Genomic DNA, 23,498 nt, shown 5'->3' with positions numbered 1-23,498 from the left:
CAGCCACAAAGTTCACAGAGCTCAAGCTTTCAAATGTCACGTTTTTCCAAAATTTATAAACTCTTGTATATCTATAGTTTGTGTTTACCCCCTTTAAAAGTTTAAGAGCAGCTTCAATTGTTCTGTATACAAATACCAACTACTTAATAGAAAGATATAAGCTGATATTTTGAATCTCTTGAAAATTAGGCACTCTGTTAAAAGCCCAGAAAGTAATAGTACCAATTAGATATCTAAAATGCACCCTTCCTACGGGGCCCCCACCACAGAAAGGGAAAAAAAGCCCTTTGCTATATTTATCCCTCATGATTTCCAAAAGGAACCACCAATGTTCAATACCTCAGCAAAACATGCAAACCTGACCTAAATTTTTCATCTTCAGATGACAGGGTATCTGTCTAGGAAATATCACCATTACTCAAGACAGCATCTACTTGGGGAAATAATTATGAATAAATAAAGGAATCTGTAGCTTCTCAGTAGGTCTAACCCTACAAGAAAGTATCTAGAAAGTGCTTTCTGGGTCAAATACCAAATATTGCAGGTAACTGCCCTAACATCATTTCTCTTAAATTATGTTCTAACCTAAAACCAATAAGGCTCTGGTCCACACCATTTCCACTGGAGACTGTATCAAGACCTTATTCCTCTAATTAGAAGGCCATTTTGCTTAATGGCTAATTTACACCCATCCATTCACCTGACAGCACCATCCTTTCACTTTAACAGTTCTCCCACTTTCTTGGTGCTTACCTTCCTCATACAACTGTAGAAAGAAATGATGTTTCCTCTTTGCCTTTGGTTGACTAACCAGGCTATTTTGAGTGTCTAGTAAAAGCATCTACTAACATGACAGCAGAACGGAAAACCTTTTGCTCCTCTCAGAATTTCTTTCCTAATACCAAGTGAAGAGAACATGACAACACTCCAAATGAGGCCTTGCCACTCTTAGCATAATAGCTGGAAGGATAACTGTTTGCCTTGAATAAAAAAGGGGCAGCCTCTGTTTAAAATCTACATCACACTGATTAACTCCTGATAAGCTTTCTTTCGTTTTGCCTGCTTCAGCTGACAAATTTGAAATTTGAAGGAAGAACACTCATTAGTCCACAACAGCAAGTCCGCACAAAGTAATGTAACAGCACACAGGTCTACACATGCTACATATGAATAAGCTAAAAAAAAGCCTCAGCAGCAGGACAGCAATGCAAAGTGACATAGCTAAACAGCCTCCAGGGCCTTCACTGTCCTCTGCAGCCAGCGGATTTTTTTCCACGGCCTTGCAGTACACAGTGGCAGGATACCACAAGTGCTTGACCTTGCACTTGTTAAATTTTGCTTTATTGTTATCTTACGTCAATCCTCAGGATCATCCAATTCTTCCTGTATGAAAATCAAATGCTGCTCCGCATTGAGAAAGATTCTCAAGATTGTATTGTAAAGTGAATTACAGTAGCACATTTCTGTGATTTTATGATGCCATCAATCAAAAATAGTAAGCACAAGTCATGGAACCAATCTTTACTCCATTAGTAGTCACCTCTCACCTGACAGATCTCACACTCACCCTTCACTGATTCCTATCTTTTAATCTTTTTTTTTTTTTGGCAGTGTTTCAAATAACCCTTATCTTCTCTGGTTTAATGAACATCACCTGATGTCCTGCCATCTGCTTGGACTTCTATCACATTTCCCTTGCCTAATATTACTAACTTTTTAAAGAAAACTATGTGGTTAGCAGAACAATTTTAAGTTTCCAAAAATTACCAGCTCCGATGAGCGTTTCTAGCTAGTAGCTAATAACTTCTTTAATGTCTTGGTACAGGACACTTTCCCCTTATTTTTTACCTAGCTTTACACAATTATGGCTTGTTAACCATAAAACTCAGTGGTGGCACAGGAAGCTACATGGCTGGAAAAATAGATATACTTTTTTTTCTTTTACATTTAAGTTACTGCCTTTCAATTTTAATGACCTCCTTACCTCCTTGTTCTTGTATTTCAGCCAGCCTTCCCTCTCCTTTGCTGTACTCACATGACAGATAACATTTGGAAACTTACTGCTCAGATAGAAATGTGATTTCTGCAGGAAAGAAATTTGCTACAACAGATTACTGAAGGCATAAAAAGTGAAACTGGCCCATTCCTTTGAGGAGATCAAGTTGTGCACTCCAAGGGCATCTGCAGTATAAGGAAGCTGCACAGACCAGCTTCCTACAGCATAGACATCCTTGCTGGAACTATGAATGTCCTGCTAACAAGAGAGATAGGACCTGCTAGCTCACTGGGACCTAAAAAGTAGGGTGGTACCAGATTATCAGCAGAGGCTAACATCTTTTAAGTAGCCCTGTTCTCCCAACCTTGGGATACACTTGCTCTTCTGATAAGGTCTGTGCAGGCAATGGTGATCCTTTCTCTGTCAGCTCCTCAATGCGTTTGTTCAGAGAGGCCAGTTTGGCTTTGGCCTGAAGTTTAAGCTTCATCAGCTTAGCATCTGCAGCATCTCGCTCTTCCTGTAAAAGAAGGATACAAACTGACTGCACTTAAAATACCAGTGCTATCACCCTGAAAACACCACTTGGAAAAGTTACATAATTTGTGAGTCTGCTGTTCATTGTCCAAACCTGCCTCCCCACTAGCAGTGCTAATTAAAACACTTCCAGGAAACAAATTTGCTCTGAAACACTATACACAGCAAAATCGTTAGCTTCTGCTCTAGTACTTTCTCTTCAAGGGATAGATAACTAAAGGGACTTCTCCTAGCAGTTAGTACAAACTCAGTTTGACTTCCTCTACTATATGCAGTCCCTCAACACTATCTCGAGTAACCGCACTTTCTCTCATGTCATGTCTCAGTGTTTACAACATGTATCTTTGGTTATGTACATAAAACCACTGGACTGCTGGGTGACTGCAACACAGCCTACTCTTTGTCTCAAACACTCTGAAGTGGGAAAAGAAAAACCTCTCACAAAAGACATTAGTATTTATTAGAGCCACCAGGAATCTGCATGGGCTTTGAGGAGCTCCGAGACAAAATGCTACATAACTTTGATGTATCTTATCTACTCTAGAAGGAATTACCCCTAAGCAAAATGAACAGAAGCTATCCTACATTTCTTGGGTTAGGGTCCATTCTTTGGATTCCAATAATTCTCTGGAATCAATGCATTTGGCAGTGCAGGTGTCTCAAATGTTCAAAAGAAACCAGAAACTGGCTTGCACAGAAAGCTGAAGCAGTATTTTACTCTTGCTCCCAGGTCCCTGGTGAAAGAAATGGTACCTTGAGTACAGTTTCTTTTTGCTGGAGCAGGGCATCCTTTTCTCGGATCAAATCCTTCAGCTGAACAACTAGTTTTTCTGTTTGGGCTAGGCGCTCCAATAGCTCCTCAGGTGCCTCCTCCATGCTTTCTGCTTCTGGCTCTAAAGCTTGTACCTGAAACAGTGAAACAAGTGCTCTGGAGGAAAAAAGTCTAAGGAGACTGCAGCATAGCATCCAAATGATATCTTCAGCTCCACTCCTAAACGCTGCACTCTGCTCCTTGCAAGCATTTCATGTAGCCTATAAAACTATACACAATCAGGTGAAACCAGGAGGAAACCTCAGGATACCCATGAGCCAATACACAAAAAAAGAGCACCTTTGCTGAACACACTACCAGCAAATCTGAAATGAGTGGCAATGGAGACACTCTACCACTCGCACACTATCCACAGTCTAAAGTACCACAGGGCAACACACAGATCAAGCCTTCCACTGTCACCCAATCATGCAGAGATCCCCTTTCTGCTACACAGAATCGTTAGTACTCTTAAAAGTCTTTCTTCACCCTAATTCTAGTTTGTTTTCTAGGATGACCTTGAGACATGGAAACTAAGGAGATTATGGTCTGCCCCACAAAAGTGCTGACTTAAGAGGTCAGGAATATAGAAGCAGAGTGGAATGACAGCTCAGTCTAGCGCTCAGCAATGAAGAAGCAGGAAACAGTTCTCACTGCAGTCAAATGATTCACACTCCCCAACCTAACTCTCAATAAGATCTGAAAGTCTTTAGATAACACTGTACTTACAGCAGTAGAGGATTCAGTAACTGCGTCTCCATCATCACCTGACAGCTCTTGTAAAACACTACTTGCTAAACCTGACAAACGGCTCAGCATCTTCAGCCTAAAACAAAACAAAGAGTCAGAATACAGTTACAGAGCCAAAACTGCTAAGAAGAATAAGCATCCCTTCCTGCTGATCTCTAACGTTATAGAGGTGAGCAGGCTTACAGGGAATAGGTCTCCTCTGCCAAGAGAGAAAAACCAAAGTAAAACCTCAGGAATAAAGAAATTATCATGTTAACAAAAGCAGCCAGACTCTCTGAACATAAAAGCTGGGGATGTGCTGGTAAGACATATGAAGATACATGTAGAGTGGTGAAAGTATGATTGAAAAATACATTTTTATACCAGATTTCAAGTCACCCTCAAAGTTCATTCTTGATCTTTCTTAACTATGACATTACAGAACCATGATCTGTTCAGTTTACTCGAAAGAGAAGTAAGTGATTCTTAAACTAAGTCACTTCTTTAGAGGCCAAACATGGCCTGTAAATACATAAAAGAAGCTTTCTGTTAATAAGTAGTGGGAATGGTGAACTCAGCCGTGACATTTGCTAAGTAGATGCAAGTATGTCACATTACAGAGATGATGAGACCTCTGCATGTCACATATGTGACAGGACAGGGCCTTGACATAGGGGAATAGTCTGGAGAGGGCATATATTCCCTGGCTGCTGCTTAGCATACCTTCTTTTCTTTCCTTGAAATTCAGGAGCCAAACTGATCCAGCAAGTGGAAGTGAAGAACCAGAAAAATGCGGCAGTACCATCCAGCCATACAGAATTTGCCATTTTGGGGGGAGTGACAGATTAAGTTCTCTATTATTAACCCAGACAATGGGATGCAACCCACCTCAGTAAGCTCACCAAATTCTAATGAGCAGTTGATAAGCCAAAGTATAGAGCTGCCAACCAGAGGGATCTCAACGGGCTAAAGAAACAGATGGATAGAAACATCATGAAGTTCAGAAAAGGCAAATATAGAGCCCTACACCTGGATGGAACAAACATATGCAGTAGTACAGGCTGGGGACCAACTGGCTGTAAGACTGTGTTGCAGAAGACAACCTAGGGATGCTGGTGGATAAGCTCAACACGAGCCAGCAGTGAGCTCTCACAGCAGAGAAAGTCAACTATATACTGAGTTGTATTAGTAAGACTGCAGCCAGCAGGTTGAGGGAAGCAATTATTCCTTTCTATTCAGCACTTGTAAGACTACATTTGAAGTACAATATCCACTTTCAAGCTCCCTGATACACAAAAATGACATGGACAAACTGAAGCGAGTACAACAGAAAGCCCCCAGGATGATTGGGGGTTGGATTACAAGACATACAGAGAGGCTAAGAATGCTGGGCTTGTTCAGCCTTGAGAACAGCGGGTAAGGAGGGGGATATAATTGCTGTCTTCCCTATAATCACCTATTACGTAGCTAAAGACAGGGCCAGACACTTCTTACGAGGTGCACAGCAGATGGACATGAGGCAGTGGACACAAGTTGCAGCATAAGAAATTTCAATCAGGAAAAAAACCCAAATATATGCACCAGGAAGATGATAAAAAATACTGGAATAGGCTCATAGCAACCTGATCTAACTTTGAAATTAGCCATGCTAAGAGCAGACGGTTTGACCAAATGAACTCCCAAGGTCCCTTAGGACCTATATCATTCTAGTATTCTATGGAGAAAGGTCACATATGACACTTGACATATCTCTTAACAGAAAAGCTATAGATCTGTCCCAACTGTAAGTCCATGCCTGTAAATGGCAAAATAATTTGTACAAATGTAGAAGCAGCTCCAATAGTGCAAACTGAAACTAGGCAAACTCACATTAGCCATAAGATCAAGTTTACATTACAATAATTATCTCCATCAAATGGAATCTTTTAATATGACAAGATGTCTCTGTTTAGCTAGAAGTAGGCTTCTAAAGTGGGCTACAATGATCCACTCATTCCTGACCTCCTTTATCTTAGTAAGCAAATCTTTGCTCTTAGATTGCTACTTAAAGTGTGGAAACATTGACAATGGAGAGAACCATAACACGTTGTTCTTCTGTAGCAGTCACACCTTCTAACCACCTGATTTTGCAGAAATAGAAAAATCTCACAGTGCACATTAGAGTATCAATAACAGAAAAGGGCATATAAACACCAACCTCTTTTATACACCAAGTAGCTCATAGGTCTGCTTATTCAGTGGTAAAGAGATTTCCAAGGCAGAGCAGTCATACACAGGTCCTTCATGTCATTCTTTTTTATCTCTTGGGTAATGACAGGTTTGATAGGTTACATGAACGAATACTCTTGATGGAGAGAGGGGAAAAAAAAGAGAAAAAAAAAAGAGGAAAATAATTTATCCAACAGTAAAGAAATAAACCCATTCTTCATCTTACACAGTACACCTTGGGATTATTACAGTCAGTCATTTGCAAAAACCATAAAAAGTGAAAAGTCTTCCCTGTTTGGGAAACTGGATTTCTCCTGTTCTTGCAGAGACATGTCCTGGTTTCTTATTCTGTATGGTACGAGCTTAGTTTCTTCAGCCTACAGAATAAAATGCTCAAGAAGCAGTTAGTGAAGCAAAAAGACATGAAGCCAGGCCTCAGACAGTCTCTTGCAAAGAGTTCTAGAGGACGAAACTACTCAAGAAGCATACTGCCAGAAAGCCAGGATTGTCCACATTCCGTATCAATACAACAGCCAGTGAAAAAAGTACTAGTACTTTGCTTACTTCTCAGCTGGCCCCAGACGAGACTGAGGCATGGACTTCCACAATAATATAGTTACAGTTCCTACTAGAGAAATTTCTTCTGTCAACATCAACTGTTCACCAAGCTGGTAATATAAAAGACTCATTTAAAGACTGGAATCCCTGGTTCATTTTAAGAATAATGAAGTACTTATAGTTTTGTAAACCACCACCCCCACAATGCCCCAGTGAGGAACAAAACCTGCTGTCTTGGCAGTGGTAAAAGCACACTTTAGAAAACAGTCACCCACATGCAAAAATGCCTCTTTCTGACTGTCACCAATATTTGAAGAGGATGGTTCTGATCTTCCTATTGAGCATTAGGCCACAGCTTCTTAAAGTCACAAATACACAATATGTCGTTGAGATGTGACATGAGGTAATATAAGATAACATGATTTAGGACTGATAGAACCAATAGATGAATTATTAGAAGTGGTATTAGAAATACGGAAGAAAGTAGCATCTAGGCATCTGCAGACATCCATTGTAGCCAGAAATACGTACAGGGCTCAGCACATATCTGCATGCTACAGGCATTACAATTTCAAGCATGTGTACATGGACTATGTTGAGAATAGATTCCCTGGCCTTTGTCCAGGCTGGCTACATTAACCCGATACCGAACTCAAGCTAATGTGCCTTCCTGGGCGTGGTGCACAGTTGGCCTCCTCAAAATGCAAACAGAGGAACTGAGGCCTGTCTGCATCTAGGCATGGACTTTAATAACCTGAACTCAAGTCTTATAGACTCACGTCTTTTGAACTCACTTTTAAATTATATTCTCAGATGAACTGAATATGGCAAGGGATGTGAAGGGGAATGAAAAGTGATTCTACAATTATATAAACAGCAAAAGGAAGCCCAGGGAAAACACGGACCCACTGCTCAATGTGTCAGGGGCCCTGATCACAGAAAAGGCTGAGGTACTCGCTGTCTTCTATCCCTCAGTTTTCAGTGGCAAGACCAGGCTTCAGGAATCCCAGTCCACTGACACCTGATGCAAAGTCTGGAGCAAAGAAGACTTACCTTATGTGGAAGAGGAAAAGGCTAGGGAGCACAAACTGGTCACACACAAGTCCACGGGGCCTGACAGGATGCACTCAAAAGTGCAGGCGCAGCTGGCTGATATCACTGCAGCGTACACCCTCAGCAACTTTGCAGCTGACACAAATCTGGAAGGAGTGGCTGATACCCCACAAAGTGGTGTGCTGCCAGCCAGAGGGACCTTGACAGGCTGGGGAAATGGGCGAGCAGGAACCTCATGAAGTTCAACAAAGGGAAATGCAAACTCCTGCACCTGGGGAAGTATAACCCCACGCACCAGTATGCTGGAGGCAGACCAGCTAGAAAGCAGCTCTGCAGAGAAAGACCTGAGGATCACAGTGGACAACAAGCTGACCATAAGCCATCAATGCACCCTCATGGCAAAGGCCAACAGCATCCTGGGCTGCATTAGGAGCGTTGCCAGGGAAAGGTGATCCTTCCTCTTTACTCAGCACTGGTGAGGCCACATCTGGAGTACCGTGTCCAGTTCTGGGCTCCCCAGAACAAGAGAGGTAGGAACTCGTTGGAGCAAATTCAGTGAAGGACAACAAAAAGAAGGCTCAGGGAAGATCTTATCACAGAATCGGTGAGGTTAGAAGAAACCTCCAGAGGTCACTTGGTCCAGCCTTCCTGCTCAAACACGGCCACCTAGAGACAGACAGTTGCCCAGGACCATGTCCAGACAGCTTTCGAATATCTCCAAGGATGGAGGCTCCACAACCTGCCTGGGCAACCTGTGCCAGTGCTCAGTAACCCACACAGTAAAAAAGTGTTTCCTGATGTTCAGAGGGAACCTCCTGTGTTTCAGTTTGTGCTCGTTGTCTCTCATCCTGTCATTGGACACCACTGTAAAGAGCCTGGCTCAGTCTTCTTTGAACCCTCCCTGAGAACAAATCCAGGAACAAGCATAACATAGCTTTAAATACTGTCCCAAAGTCAACAAGTCCACACACAAGGTGGTAGCTGTCTTATACATTAGCCTCAAGGACTTGTGGAAGGAATACCCTGGTGCACTTCGTATTTACTTCTGAGCTTATAGCAGGAAAGCATTATACAATGCTGGCGAATTTCCTCATAAACAGAAGTAGACAAACACAATAGGACAGAGGTTATTCAGTGTTCCACTGCCTCACCCAAATAAAGTAAACAGTACAGCTCTCAGAGACAAAACTATTGCTCTTCCAGGGTCATACAGAATTTGGTATGGATTTCCAGTTTTGTAATTAACAGCAGAACACAAAAGACCTGCACTGTGTTCATGATGTAAGCCAGTACAGTTTGTGTTCTGGCTGTAGCTGAAAATAATGTTTTGTTCAGCATTCCTATGGCTAATGAACTTTTGCTCGCGAGACTTTACTTTGAACACTGGGACTACCAGTGGTGTTCTAGAAGAGGCTCCTTTACTCTGAAATATACTTTCCTTACTGACCCAAACAGCCTAAGTCCCTTACTAGTCATAGGATAGTATGCACTGTTTATTACAGTCTCTGTAATAAGCAGTGCATATATCCATGCATTTCTATCTCTAGGAGTCAGACACAGGGAAGAAAGACTTAATAGTGTTTTTCCTTAATTTATTCTATTATATTACACACGAATTAAGTTTAATTCTTTGCATTTCCCTTCTTTTGAAGGCAAACAGGCATTGAAGACATTGCTGCCGTACACAAACCCTGGGCCAAACCTCTCACACCGTGCAGGGGGCTCTGAAAGGTACAAGGATCGAAGGAGAGCAACAGATCTTGACTGCCGCCGTCACCTGCAATCCCAGGCCCCAGGAACTACCAACAACCTTCCACCAAGGGAAGGGGAAGGCAGCGCCGATGCAGCTACAGGAATGCACGGTTGCCCTACCCGTCCCACAGATTTACCGACGAGAGCTTAGTTGACCGCAGTGCCTCCGGTGGGCCTCACAGGGCAGAAACCTTCCCAGGACGGCCTCCGCTGCCGGTTACATCTGGACACCGCGGTCAGACTGCCGGCGAAAGGCAGCACGGTCGCAGCGTAGGCACCGGCGTGGCGGGGCCGGGCCGGGCCGGATCACGCAGCCCGGTAGAGAGAAGACCGCCGCCGGCCCAGCCCGCCCCGCTACTCCTCACCGCCCTGGACCCCAAGAAGCTGCGAACCCGCCCCAGTCCCTCGGGCCCTGCAGGGCCGCTCCCAGCGCGGCTGGCAGCGGTGTCCCAGCGCTGCACGGCGGAAGGAACCCGGTCCGGGACCACCGCCGAGAGCCGGGCGACAGCGCCGACGCCGCAGACCGCACACAGCAGAAAGACAACACCGAGAGGAAGGGGGAGGCACTGACCTGCCGCCGACCCACGGCCGCCGACCCTCGCGACGACTCCGCTGCTGTAAAACCAATCCCGCCCCCAGCCACCTCAGCACCGGAACACGCCGCGGCGGCTTCCGCCTCCAGCGCGGCCCCGCCTCCCCGCAGGAGGACAGCCAGTCAGCTACGGAGACACGAAGATAGACGTGACCGTCAGCTAATTACGGCGAAGCAGCCGCCTAGGGGACATGGTTATCCTGACACATGGCACAAAATCACCAATCCCGAGTAGGGCTTGGGGACCCGCCCAATAACAAGGAAGCAACCAATCAGCCAAGGCTTTCTGAGACACTGTGAGGGGTGTGGCGAGGCGGCGGCGGGGCGGGGCGTGTGGGCCGCTCGCCCTGGAGGGGGCAGCGCCGTCCGCGCTGGGTCTGAAGGGGTCTGTGAGGATCATCCGGCCCAGCCCCCCCCGCCCTGGGCAGGGACACCTTTCACTAGATCAGGTTGCTCAAAGCGCCGTCCAACCTGGCCTTGAACGCTTCTGGAGATGTCCAGTCTAAACCTGCCCTCTTTCAGTTTAACGCCGTTCCCCCTTGTCCTGCCACCAGAGGCCTTGCTAAAAAGTCTCTCTCTGTCTTTTTTTAAGCCCCCTTTATATATTGAAAGGCTGCAGTAAGGTCTCCCTGGAGCCTTCTCTGGATTAAACAACCCCAACCCTCTCAGCCTTTCTTCATGACAGAGCTGTTCCAGCCCTCCGACCATTTCTGCGGCCTCCTCTGGACCCGCTCCAACAGGTCCATGTCTCTCGTGTACTGGGACCCCAGAGCTGGAGGCAGTACTCCGGGGGGGTCTCACCAGAGTGGAGCAGAGGGGGAGAATCCCCTCCCTTGACCTGCTGGCCACGCTGCTTTGGATGCAGCCTGGGATACAGTTGGCTTTCTGGGCTGCAAGCGCACGTTACCAGCTCCTGTCCAATTTTTGGTTTACCGGTATCCCCGAGTCATCCTCCTCAGGCCTCCTCTCAATCCATTCACCCCCTAGCCTCTATTGACACCGGGGATTGATGAAACCCAGGCGTACGGCCTTGCACTTGGCTTTTTTGAACTTCATGAAGTTCACAAAGACTTCACGAAGTCTGAGCAGCACAATCTCCCTCGCCTCCCGACTGTCCTCATCATGTGTTAGCACGTACATTTGAATGCACTCGTATTCCTGCTTCTGATGTAACCATGTAGTCCTGTCACAGGGTATTGCCGTAGGCTCTGTACTGAGTTGGGGCCTCAGGACTAAGGCTTGCCAGGCCTACTCTGAATTTTTCATTACCTGTCTGCAGCTTTGTTTCACTTGGTTTAGCTGTGAGAGCAATTTCTCTGATGATCAGGTGTCTATGGCTAATTTATTTTACTTACTTATCCTTGTGTGGTACAACCATGGTTTTATATAGGTAGTATTAGCAAGCAGTTACTCTAGGTAGATTGAGATATTTACAGCTCTGGCACAGTGATGTAGAGTAGAGAAACACAGGCCTGGTAAAACAGCTGAGGTCTTGAGAAGTGGAGACGCAGGATTTGGCATTGAGGAGAACAGGCATGGGAGGATAAAGAGATGGGGCACAAGCTTTCTGCTGGAGACTCCGTGGCTATAAACAAATAACTCATGATTAGTTAGAAAAATGCAGACCCAGAGCTGGACAAAACTAGTTTTAGGGGTAACAAAGTAAACGTATCTAAGATATCTACAGGGCACCATATAGAGTAACTTGAAATGTAAATGTAAAAGTAAAAAGGAAGACAAAAGTGTAAATTTATGTTAGCAAACATATATACGTGAACCTAAGTGGATGGCAAGAGAAGAAAGGGGGAAAAAAAAAGAAGAGAGCATGAGGAAACCATTAAAAAGAACATCACATTCTTCCCAGTGCAGGACTCCAGATGCAGACAACTTGCCATGACACCCCCTCACTGCAAACATCAGAGTGAACCACAGTTCTTAATGTCCAGAGGAGCAGCCGTCAGGTGAGTGTAACACCAGAAAAGGCATAGAAACTACGTGCGTGTGTTGCAATTTTAATTCTATTATTGCTATTAGTGCAACTTTTTTCCTGTATATAAGTACTCGATCTACGTTATTTTTCTTTGCTTTTCTGTAATTAGATCTAGACTAATGATGACTCTTGAACTAGGCTGTTAAAATTTCTGTTATACTAACAATAAATTCTTGGCTTTACATATATATGTAAAGTGGTGTGGTTGATACTCTAGAGGGAAGGGATACCATCCAGAGGAACCTTTACAGGCTCGAGAGGTGGGCCCGTGCGAACCTCATGAAGTTCAATAAGGCCAAGTGCAAGGCCCTGCACCTGGGTTGGGGCAATCCCAAACACGGATACAGGCTGGGTCATGAGTGGATTGAGAGCAGCCCTGCGGAGAAGGTATTGGGGGTATTGGTGGATGAAAAACTGAATACGGGCTAGCAATGTGTGCTCACGGCCCAGAAAGCTACCCGTATCCTGGGCTGCACCAAAAGCAGCACGGCTGGCAGGTTGAGGGAGGTGATTCTGCCCCTCTGCTCCGCTCTGCTGAGACCCTACTGTGTTCAGCTCAGGGGGCCCCAGTATAAGAAAGACGTGGACCTGCTCAAGTGGGTCCAGAGGAGGGCTACGAAGATGATCAGGGGGCTGGAGCACCTCCCCTATGACAACAGGCTGAGAGAGTTGGGGTTGTTCAGCCTGGAGAAGAGAAGGCTCTGCGGAGACCTTAGAGCAGCCTTCCAGTACTTCAAGGGGGCATACAGGAAAGATGCGGAGGGACTCTTTATTAGGGAGTGTAGTGGTAGGATGAGGGGTAATGGTTTTAAACTGAAAGGGTAGATTTAGATTAGGTATTAGGAAGAAATTCTTTACTGTGAGGGTGGCGAGGCACTGGAACAGGCTGCCCAGAGAAGTTGTAGATGCCCCTCCCTGGAAGTGTTCAAGGCCAGGTTGGAGAGGGCTTTGAGCAACCTGATCTAGTGAAAGATGTCCCTGCCCATGGCAGGGGGCCTGGGGGGGGGGGGAACCTAGATGACCTTTAAGGACTCATCCAACCCAAACCATTCTATTATCAATGATCTATGATTCTATATGTAAGGTATACCTCCCTTTCATCCATAAACAAGATTTTGAATGTAACCATGAATTCTTAGTTTAAGAATGTTTAGTAATGGTGTCTAACAGATATAGAAATCCTCCATCTCCTTTACATACTGTCCTTCTTAAATGGATTAATGGTGATAATTTTCAAGGCTCAGTTACACTAGTATCTCACCACATTTCAGTAACACAAACAATTTTTAATGGTCTTGATAATGTTTATCTGCAGCTTCAGTATAAGTAGCTGAAACATTTGTGATGCATAGTCTTGTTGCATTGATTTAATATGCTCTTGAGAAAGTGAATTTGAGGTGGTACTACTTGCATTGTTACATAATGCTGGCCACAAAAGATAAGTACATGGACTGTTTAGCATTGTTCATTGTTTCATGATCTAAAATTACTTCTCTTTGTTTTATTATAAAATGTTTATGGGTTTGGATTTTTTTTTTTTTTAATTACACTACAAAAATAAGCTATTACTGTGTTTTAACAGATGTGAGGATAAAACATTGGAATGACAACCATTCCTAAGTAAAGATGGTGATTGCCTCTGATTCATCTGTGCTATTGTTAGGAGTTGCCGGATCTGGTGGCCTGAAGGAGGTGAGGGTGTTACAGCTCCATGCCCCCAGGTCCAACCCGTTGCAAAGCTGAGAATGTATTCTTAGTAGGCATACACACAAACACATGTATACAACACACATATACATATGCACTCAGCCAGCAACACAGACAGAAGCACCCAGCACTCACACAAACACAAACAGCACGGATGGCTGCATCCTGTTCCCCTCTCTGGCTGATGAGGGTGAAGATCCATCAGTGGGAAATATACACATATGCACAATGCAGATCGCTCCAGTAGCTGGGCTTAGACGCTCGGTCTGCCCAGTAGCTGGCTCTGGATGCCTGGTCTCCCCAGCTGCTGGCACCTGAACATGCCAGACCCCCAAGGTCCACAGCCCCACTACAGTTGCTGGTACAGATCCCCTTGCACACACCAACGTACACACAGACACGTATACTGTGGGTCCCACCAGTAACTATGATGAGTCCCTCAGGATCCTTGCTTTCTTCAGCTGTCTGTCTCCTGCACAGAGAAACACACACAGACAAATGGGTCTCCCTCAACCCCACACCTTACAGTCTCTCCAGCAGCTGGGCTGGACCCCTGGTGCTTCCAATAGTCAACTCCTCCAGTTGTCTCACTAACGTAGACATACACACACCTGGTTCCCAAACCACTTAACCTATTTGCTGGCTAGTCTGGCTTGATATTCACTAGTGATCATATACTGACACACATACTCTCACTCACTCCAGTTGCTAGCACCCAAGACATGCAGGACCCTGTGATCCATGGCCTGACACCAGTTGCTGACACTTAGATCCTCACTGATTTCAGCTGCTGGCACCAAATACATGCAGGCTCCTGTGATCCATGGTTCCCACTCTACTTGTGGGCACTTAAATCCCCATGCACACACATGCACACAGAACAGAGCCACACAGCCAGAGAAAGAGTTAGAAATGTTAGAAGACAGGAAAGACTGTGATGATCAGTCACAGGGCATGGCTAGGCACTCATACTAACCAGCAACCCTTTTACATGCAACCAGCCCCTTGTATCCCCTTTCCCTCCATTTTCCCATGCTTGTTCATCCCCAAACCACCTAGACCCATCCCTTTCCCCATCTTTGGTTCCTCCCCTAAACATCCCATTATATGTCTTGTGCAGTCCGCAGATGCTCTTCCCCTGCACCCCACAATGTTTTCCATACCCCTAGGCTCAGTCTGTAAGGTACTCTGACAACCTCTGCCATTGACTCATTGTGATGGGTGTCACCTCCAGGCCCATGGGGTTTGATGGCTGCCCTATGACAGCCTTAGAAGGAGCCGGGACAGGGTCTCCATTTCTTTTACTGGGTTATTTGGGTTCCCCAGCCTGTGGTTGTCTCTTTTTGCTCCTTCCTGTTTGTGCAGATGAACCTTTTATGGGTTGATTGGACTTCTGTGGTGGTTCTGGGATTAGCCAGGTCAGGGGATTATTTGGGTTCGCCCACCTGCCATTGTTCCTCTGTGCCCCTTTGTGTGCATGGAGATAAGCTTTTTCCCACATAGCCTAACATTTATGATGGGCTACTTCTGTAACACTTTCTGGTCCTATACACTAAGTTATCCAACATTTCTATTTGAGAAAACAGACTCTCAAATCCAGTTAGAGGAGCAGATCTTTACTTCCCCTCAAATCCCACATTTTGTAGCCTTTTCCTCATATCTTTATGTATAATTATATCAAGGTTAAGAATAGGGTAGCGTATCAAACCAGTATAGCTCCTGATGCCAGTGTCTGATTAACCTTATCATCCTTTCTGATTTGGCTCTTGAAATAGCAGTGATTTCCTAGATTATCTTGCACCTCCTTTCCATTCTAAGAAGACTGTCTGTATCGTTGAAACTTTCAGGTTTGTAAATCAGCCTCTAAGCAGATTAACATTTATAATTGGCTGGTGGAAAGTTAGATCCCTCACTTAACTGACCCTAATGTTGAACGTGGACAGGAGCAGATGGGCAGTGCTGTGAGAGCAACAGGAGGAAGAGGATCATTCCTGTAGCAGCATTCTTCTGACCACGCATACGCATGGGGAACAACAGCAGCTCCACAGTGGATGATCTACAGGCTGTTGAGATCCACCACTGGTACAAAAAGTTCATGACAGAGTGTCCTTCTGGACAGCTGACGGAGTATGAATTTAAACAGTTCTTTGGGCTTCGAGGGCTGGATCCAGAGGCCAATGAGTATATTGAGCAGATGTTCCGCACGTTTGATATGAACAAGGTGAGTACTCTGGCAAGGAAATTAACTGCCTTGTACTGCTTAAAAGCAAACCAACTCCTGCATTTTTAGAATCATTTGTTTTCTTTTACAAACACTGGTGTGGAAAGCTGCTGAGGGTCACTAATGTAAAGTAGCTAAATGAAAGGAGCAAATGAATGTGCGTAGCTAATGACATAGATAACAAAACCATAGGTAATAACACCTTATTATCTAACTACCTTGTGCAAGTTCATCTTTGAATTTTGAGAATTCCTTATTGTGTATTAATTGACTTGGCCTTCTTTGACTAGCAAAATACTAATGAAAGGTGATTTCATTGTTATATATAATCCTTATTATTAAAAAATATATCTGTATTAGATAGTAGAGACTACAGAAATCAAACACAATAGAAATCATTATAGCATTCACAGAGAAGGTAATTTCCAGGTATTTGGCAGCTGAAATTAATACTGCATGGGCAGACAATCTATGTGGCTCTCCTCACTGCTAGGAGGTATAGCATACAGCAGTAGCTAGGATGTAGGTAGTATTCCTCACTGTGACAGGCGACCACTGGCTGTGTCTAAGGTAAGAAACAGTAGCCCCCATAATTCCTTTAAGCATGCAATGCCTCTCACTTTTGCCTGTTTTTTATCCATATATACTTAGGCCTATGCTTGCAGGCATGTCGCCTCAATGACAGAGAAATTTGGTTTTATGGCAGCCTGGGAAAATTCAGCTTTGCTCTCTGCTCCAAGGTTCTGAAATGGCTGGAGCAGATGTCTGTGAGTCAAGGAGACATGTGAAACCGGTGGGAAGTCACAGGGTCAGTTTTGAAGAAGGAAAGCCTAGGGACTGAGCAAAGAACGTTGGTTTGGACAACATGTGAGAAGGCATAAGGAGTTAAGGAATGCTAAGGAATATTACAAAATTCTTAAAGGTAAGAGGGGAGCAGCCAGGCTCCATTAGGGTAGTTGAGGTCCTGTAGTGGATGTAATGACTGGAAATGACTACAAATCTCAAAGAATATAATATCCTTTCTCATCCTGAAGTTCTCTGTGCCCAGGTTGATGATAGTGATGAGAAGCAGTTTTATAAACTAAACCAACACGTTTACAGTTCTTGCACAAGTCTTCCCCTTTACCTCTGTCATTTCTTGGCATGTTTAAGGACTTCAAAATTTGTTCAAGGATGTTACATATTCCAAAGTTCTCCTGTGAGCCCCATGTTATGCAGTAAACAATGTTTTAAGAAGACTCTCAAATTCAAATTTGGTCATACAAAGATAAAAAGCTATCTTCTAAATAAAGTGATAGCGATCTCAAGGGGAATGAAGTAAGAGTGTGGCAGCTAGTGGAGATGAACCTACATCAGTTAATCTTAGCCTCTTAACAGTTAGCCACTGAATCTAAGTTCCTTTTATAAACAAGGGCAAGGAACAAGAGCACTCAGAGGAAGAGCCACCCTCTAATAATACAGACATTGATGATGGATGGAATCATCTGCCCTCTGGACCTTCAGATTCTGAGAACTCTGCTGAGGACAAAAAGGATAAATTTTCAACAGAGTTATTTTAAAACTTGCAATTATGCCCTCCTTCCCACCTTTAGAGCTGGTTATCTTTGTTTTCTGTGACTTTGCTCAATGAAGTTAAGAAAAACTCACATAAGGGGAGTACGACAATGATCCTGAATGAATATTTTAAAATGTTGTGATCCTTGCTGTAAAACAGTAGTGCTCTGCTAGTCCACTTTCATTTGCCTTTTACATATATTTATTTACATCCATTCCAGAAAGGCATCTGACTTTGTTTAAATACCTCATAAATGAAAATTTCTTTTTTTTTTTCACTGTAATTTGTTGAAGTAGTTATCCAGAATCTTTGACAGAGATATGCACTTTATTTGTTGTTTCTTTTTAACCACTTCAAATTTTAGTAAGTGTTAAATGTAGGGATTATGAACCTTTACTGTCTGGCATTTTTCTTGCAGAGAAAACAAGTGCTTTTTGAGTTTCTTTGTAGATTCAAGACATGGAATGTTTAAAAACCTAAATACGGAACAATTTTTCCAGCTGTCAACTCATGTTCTATGTATTTTAAAAAAATATCTTCAGTCACTTTTTTTTTCAGAGAATGGAGAAGAGATCTATGGCTTACTGAAATGGCAGTATTTTCCCACAGAGACAAAGCAGACTAGTACAGAAAACCTAAGGTAGAATTACCTTCCACTTTTCTTGCAGCCAGGGCTCTGGATCAATTTTCCGTCCCAGCAGGCCATAGGCAGTCAGCTCTGGTGGACAGAGAGGGGTTTGTTCACACTGGCCATGAGGAGTGACAGGTTCCATCTCTGCAGGTGGCAAGCACAGAGTAGCCTAGACATGTAATAGATCATAACTTTAGGAATCCAGGTATTTAGGAGATCTTAAAGGTGGACAGAGAAATAGCATGTGTGTGTGTGTACGTGTATGTGTGTGTACTAAAGCTTTTTTCCTAAGCTCCAGTCTCTGTGCCATTTGTTTTTCTTTCTTTTTTACCTGTGAATCTGAAGAGCAGTAAGGTAAAACAGCTCCAGAGCCATAACTTCCTCAGTTTGTTCCTGTCACAATCTGGTTTTCGTTTTCCCACAGGATGGATATATTGACTTCATGGAATATGTGGCTGCCCTCAGCCTCGTTCTCCGTGGGAAGATGGAGCAGAAATTGCGGTGGTATTTCAAGCTCTATGATGTAGATGGCAACGGCTGCATTGATCAACATGAATTGCTCAACATCATTAAGGTAAGTCTCCGGGGGTCTGTGTTCTTTCCTCTTTCCTTAAAGACAAATTCCACCACACAAGACTTCCGCTGTTCTCCATACGGATGATCATGGATGACACCTTCTTTAACAGCATTCTTTCTTCTAGCAGAATTCCCCACAATCTCATAGTCCAGTAAGCAGACTTGACAGACTCTTCTTTACCACCACAGCATATGTTACAGCATAGCTAACTCTATAAAATTGTTTTAGCTGCCTAGGACCTAAATTGCACTTTCCAAGATCTCAAACTCCATGACTGTCAGTTGTGGTCTCTGCGATGTGTCCTTCGTATGTCCTTTTCCCCATGCAAATAGTAGTTGAAGAGTTACTCCCAGTTTGCTTTTTAGAACCAGCTCCTAAATGTCAGTGTAATAAAACATTTCTGACTCTGGCAAATGGTTTGAAGAAGAATGATTGTCAATGGAAAAGATTGTATGCAAATAGCTATTGTGGAAGGTGTTGGAATTACAGGCATAAACATGACCTTATGAATATATCATAATGAATTATGCTGGAAGTACAGATTATTCTGTAGAGACTGGGAAACTAGAAAGATGCAAGAAAGATTCAATGACCCTAAATAACTTACATTTCTGAATAAGAAAGGTCAGAAATGGATTTGATAAAGATTTGAAGCCTGAGCTGTCCACAAATAAAACCACTAATAAGATGTTAGTAATGCATTCTCATCTGGATATGATTTTCAGTGCTGGGCATTGAAGAGACCAAACCAAATCAATAACTGTAATAATATACAGCCTCCTACTAATAGCTTGCAATAGAAATACTCAGACATCACAGTGAAGTAACAGGTAGTAATTGTTTAACACAGAGCTCTTGAGAAACAAGTCCTGTGGGTGATAATTGGTGGGAAACAATTTACTGCCCTTTGAATTCTGTGGGTGTAGTTCAGTGTCTTTTTTGGCAGCCTTAGGAAGTTGCTGAGGTGATACTTAGTTTTAGTAAAATGGCTATTTGAAAAAGAATGAAGAAACTCATCAAATATCAGATGGTAAAAACTAGAAACTGAATAGTCTTAGAATCAAGATGAAGGCCCTGGAATCACATATTTCATGGACATCCTTAAACAAAGGAAACAATTAGGCATGGAAAGAAAAGAGAACCCTGCACTATATGGTTATGAATAAGATGAATTGTAGTAAACACTAGTGAATAATGCTTAAACTTTCACAAGCTGAAAATTAATTTCCAGGGAGCTTTAGGGAGAAGCAGGACACACAGGAAGCAGTATATAAATGGAAGTAGGGAAAGCAAGAATAGAAATAAATGACCACAGCATATAACAAAGGAATTTCATCATGTCAAATGCAGAGGGTGTTTGACAGTGTTTACTGGGCTTGGTGGACCATAGGGTAATAGAAATTGCATCAGTTAGGTGGATCCTGATTCTGCCATTTCTGCAGTGCTTTACCTACCTAAGCAGATTTAGGGTGATCCTCTGGGTTTCACTGCTCATTCCATGCTCCAGAACCATGCACCCTTTGCACCCGTCAGTGCCAACCGTAAGGCCTGATGATTTCTGTTGTGTTTTCTTATGATGCTCGTTCATTTATATGGGGAAGATACCAGGCATGACTGTCTTGTTCTGAATCTACGCTGACAGGTTGCAGTGGAATCAGTCCATCATTTTGGGAGTCATTAGGCAGCTTCCTATTCTTGCTCTTTTCTTGTAGGCTATTCGAGCTATTAATGGTGGTGACCATGAAACTACGGCAGAAGAGTTCACCAACCGAGTCTTCAACAAAATTGATGTGAATGGAGATGGTAAGATTCCTGTCTTTGTCATCCAACTCAGATGGTCTCTGCGCTACAGAGAGACATCCATGTCTTCCTTTCTTGATTGAACTTTATGCCTCTTCATTTTATATTTGCTTGTTATATGAATTCTCATCCAGTAATGCATTCTCCATTAATTTTGCTAAGGCATTTTTCTCTGTGCATCATACATAATCAGTATGACAGGATTTGTTCCCTGTACTAAGTCTCAGTCCACATGAGTTTGGTAGTGGGGTTTTGGAGTGGGGGGTTTTTTTGCGTTTTTGTATGTTGCTGTGTAGCTTATGTCAGTGTTAGAGGTGGGAAATATTAACAGATGGCCCCAGCTGCTCCTAACATTTCAGCAGCAGGGAAAGGAAGAACTGGAATTTAATGTTGAAGTTTGCAGAGTTTCTTCACTGGGTCTACTACAGGCAGTACAGCAAGCACATGAAGTGCTATGGACCAGTCAGTCAAAAGTCGGTCAACGCCACTGTAGCCGCTGTATGTTCCCGAGAGATATTTCTTTCCTTGCTACTTCATGTGCTCATTCTGACGTGCTCTTTTGCTATTCCAGAAGAACTCTGCCGAGCTGTTTCCCTGAACAAGGGCTTTTTGGCCTAGGACAGAAGACCTATTTCTGCCTGTCACAGCTTCCTTCTGTCACTTCTTTTAAACATGAAAACCAGCAAGTGTGGGGCAGGTTAGGACTGTGACAGGTTAGGCCAAATCCAGCCTTATTTATAGGAAGCTATGATCCCACTCCTTAGCTACGCACTTCCTCTATTCTTTCTTATGTACCCTTTCCCTAGTGTGGGGAAAAAAAAAAGGAAGCTGGAGTTGCCTGGATATCAGGGAAGTTTTATATAAGCTTAAAAAGACTCTCTGAGGCCTCTTGGTGCTTTAGAACAGTGCATGTATAGTAAGTGGGCTCTAAAGTTAGTTTACTGTACTCCTTTTCCTGTTCAAATGTGGTTTGGTATGACTCTAATGCCTTCTGTCTGTGTCTGACACAGGTGAACTTTCTCTGGATGAATTTGTGGAGGGAGCAAGGAAAGATGAGGAGTTCATGGAGGTTATGATGAAAAGTTTGGACCTGTCACACATTGTGGCCATGATCAACAACCGTCGGCGTAGTGTATAAATCCAGCTGGGAGAAAATGCTGGGAGAAAACCAATAGACAGAAGGGTGTACACACACCAGAAAGGAGAGACAGCATTTTTTAAAACAAACAAAATTTCTGTAAACACGCATATGGAAGTAGGAGCAGAAAGACACTGCTATATTTGTGTATCTGAGTGCATGTTCCTGTACAAATATTGATGCTCAGCCACATACATGCAGGACAGGTTCAAAAAAACTGGATCTGGGTGGCAGTATTTGACTTGACTTCCTAAAATTTAAAGGCCAAGTTTCAGGGCGCAAATTTCCTCCTTATTCTGTGTCCCAGGTTGTCACTTTGCAATGGACTAAAAGTAACGCTAAGTTTGTGAAGAGCACGAGCAGACCTGGATGATGGAGCGTAGAGAATTTCTGACATGGACAAAAGAAGAGCTTCAAACTGTTATCGATATAGAGAGCTATCAAAAGAATGTAACTTCCACTCTTCTTGTCATGGTATTAGATCATAAACACCAGCATGTTTGTCTGTACCAGATGTGCTTGAATTTGGTAGTCTCTACAGAAGTAGCTTTATTCATAAGATCAAGAGCTGAAAGAAAAATCAGTCTTTAAGGCTGATAGTGACAAATCTGTTCCCAGATGCACTGCCAGTAATGCTGCTGTTTGCAGCTTTCTGTGATCAAAGAACTCTTTACCAAACAAGTCAACAGTTTAGGAGCAGCTTCTGTAACCAGAGAAAATATGCTACTCAGTTTTCCAAAGCAGAAGAATTATCTGAGAGATCAAATATTTCTTAGACTTGTGTCCTACTGCTCTCCTCCCGTACAACTGAATAAATGAAGTATGTGAAGATGATCCTAGTATTGTTGCTTCACGCATCCTTTATTGGTCTTTCTTTTTATTCTTGGGGAGAAAACCTAAGAAGCAAAAGAAACAACTCAGCAAGGTGACTCGTGAATTCTGCTGTTCACGTGAATACTGGAGTGAAGTTGATACGCTAGATCAGTACTGCCACAAATGACTCTGTGTCTTTGTACACGATGGGAACAGTGATGTAGCATGGACGGAAATGGAGCAAACTGTGTCTTGGTCACTAACGTTAGATAAGGTCACAATCAGAAGCTCCTTTGAATCTGGACAGAGAACCAGAAGGTAAGAAGAATGCAGAAAAAGTTCAGCAGAGTGCCTATGCCATAGTTGGGCGTGTTTTTCCTGTGCAGGAGGAAGAACCTGCAGACCTGTAACAAGAAGGCTTTTAGAGTGGATTTAATCTTGCTTATATTTAAGCTTCTGTGATGTATGTATGTACACTGAACAAAGTGTCTAGCCTTTCATCTAAGTCAAGGGAGATTTAGTCAGTATTGTCACTGGAACTTGGGAGAGTGACTGATCATGTTTAGAGTTGGCACCAACATTTTGCCAGGCGGGCTCATCTCCAGGTCCCACTGGCATGCACATGTCTGCAGTCTTAGAGCTTCTGAGAGGAATCACAACCTGGGTATCGGCAAACATTGATCAGTTCTCCAGAGGATTATTATGAATGTATGCTGTTGGACTCTGCTGTCCCTTTGGACTGAGGAAGGCAGAGGTTTGTTTTCAAGACTCTGTTGAACCTGTCCTGTACCTATTAGAAGTCCTCAATCTCCTGCAGTTTCATGTGTCAGTTA

General features: G+C 43.5%; 2 protein-coding genes across 4 annotated transcripts in view; one reads left to right on the top strand and one right to left on the bottom strand.

Annotated features, from left to right (window-relative positions):
• Positions 1-4,160, bottom strand: part of GOLGB1 (golgin B1) — a 47,781-nt gene extending 43,621 nt beyond the window's left edge. For 2 of the 3 annotated variants that reach the window (XM_059816194.1, XM_059816195.1), the window contains exons 1-3: positions 4,071-4,160; positions 3,284-3,436; positions 2,361-2,513 (exon numbers count right to left, since the gene is read on the bottom strand). In XM_059816194.1, the coding sequence (XP_059672177.1) occupies positions 2,361-2,513; positions 3,284-3,436; positions 4,071-4,160 (396 nt within the window). Of the gene's footprint in view, positions 1-2,360; positions 2,514-3,283; positions 3,437-4,066 lie in introns of all 3 variants that reach the window. The other variant, XM_059816196.1, reaches the window with a different exon arrangement.
• An 11,793-nt stretch (positions 4,161-15,953) lies between these two features.
• Positions 15,954-21,852, top strand: LOC104254489 (guanylyl cyclase-activating protein 1-like). Its single transcript, XM_009808278.2, has 4 exons — positions 15,954-16,151; positions 18,762-18,911; positions 20,627-20,717; positions 21,725-21,852. Exons 1-4 carry the CDS (start codon positions 15,954-15,956, stop codon positions 21,850-21,852), a joined length of 567 nt encoding a protein of 188 aa, XP_009806580.1.
• Positions 21,853-23,498: the final 1,646 nt, after the last annotated feature.

The sequence above is a fragment of the Gavia stellata genome, chromosome 4 (genome assembly GCF_030936135.1).
Source record: "Gavia stellata isolate bGavSte3 chromosome 4, bGavSte3.hap2, whole genome shotgun sequence".
NCBI lineage: Eukaryota > Metazoa > Chordata > Aves > Gaviiformes > Gaviidae > Gavia > Gavia stellata.
This window is presented reverse-complemented; position numbering and strand designations above follow the sequence as displayed.

Coding starts and splice junctions, on each gene's coding strand:
- LOC104254489 (XM_009808278.2), top strand. CDS start 15,954: ATGGGGAACAACAGCAGCTCCACAGTGGATGATCTACAGGCTGTTGAG. Junction 18,912..20,626: donor AATTGCTCAACATCATTAAG/GTAAGTCTCCGG, acceptor CTTTTCTTGTAG/GCTATTCGAGCTATTAATGG. Junction 20,718..21,724: donor AATTGATGTGAATGGAGATG/GTAAGATTCCTG, acceptor TGTCTGACACAG/GTGAACTTTCTCTGGATGAA.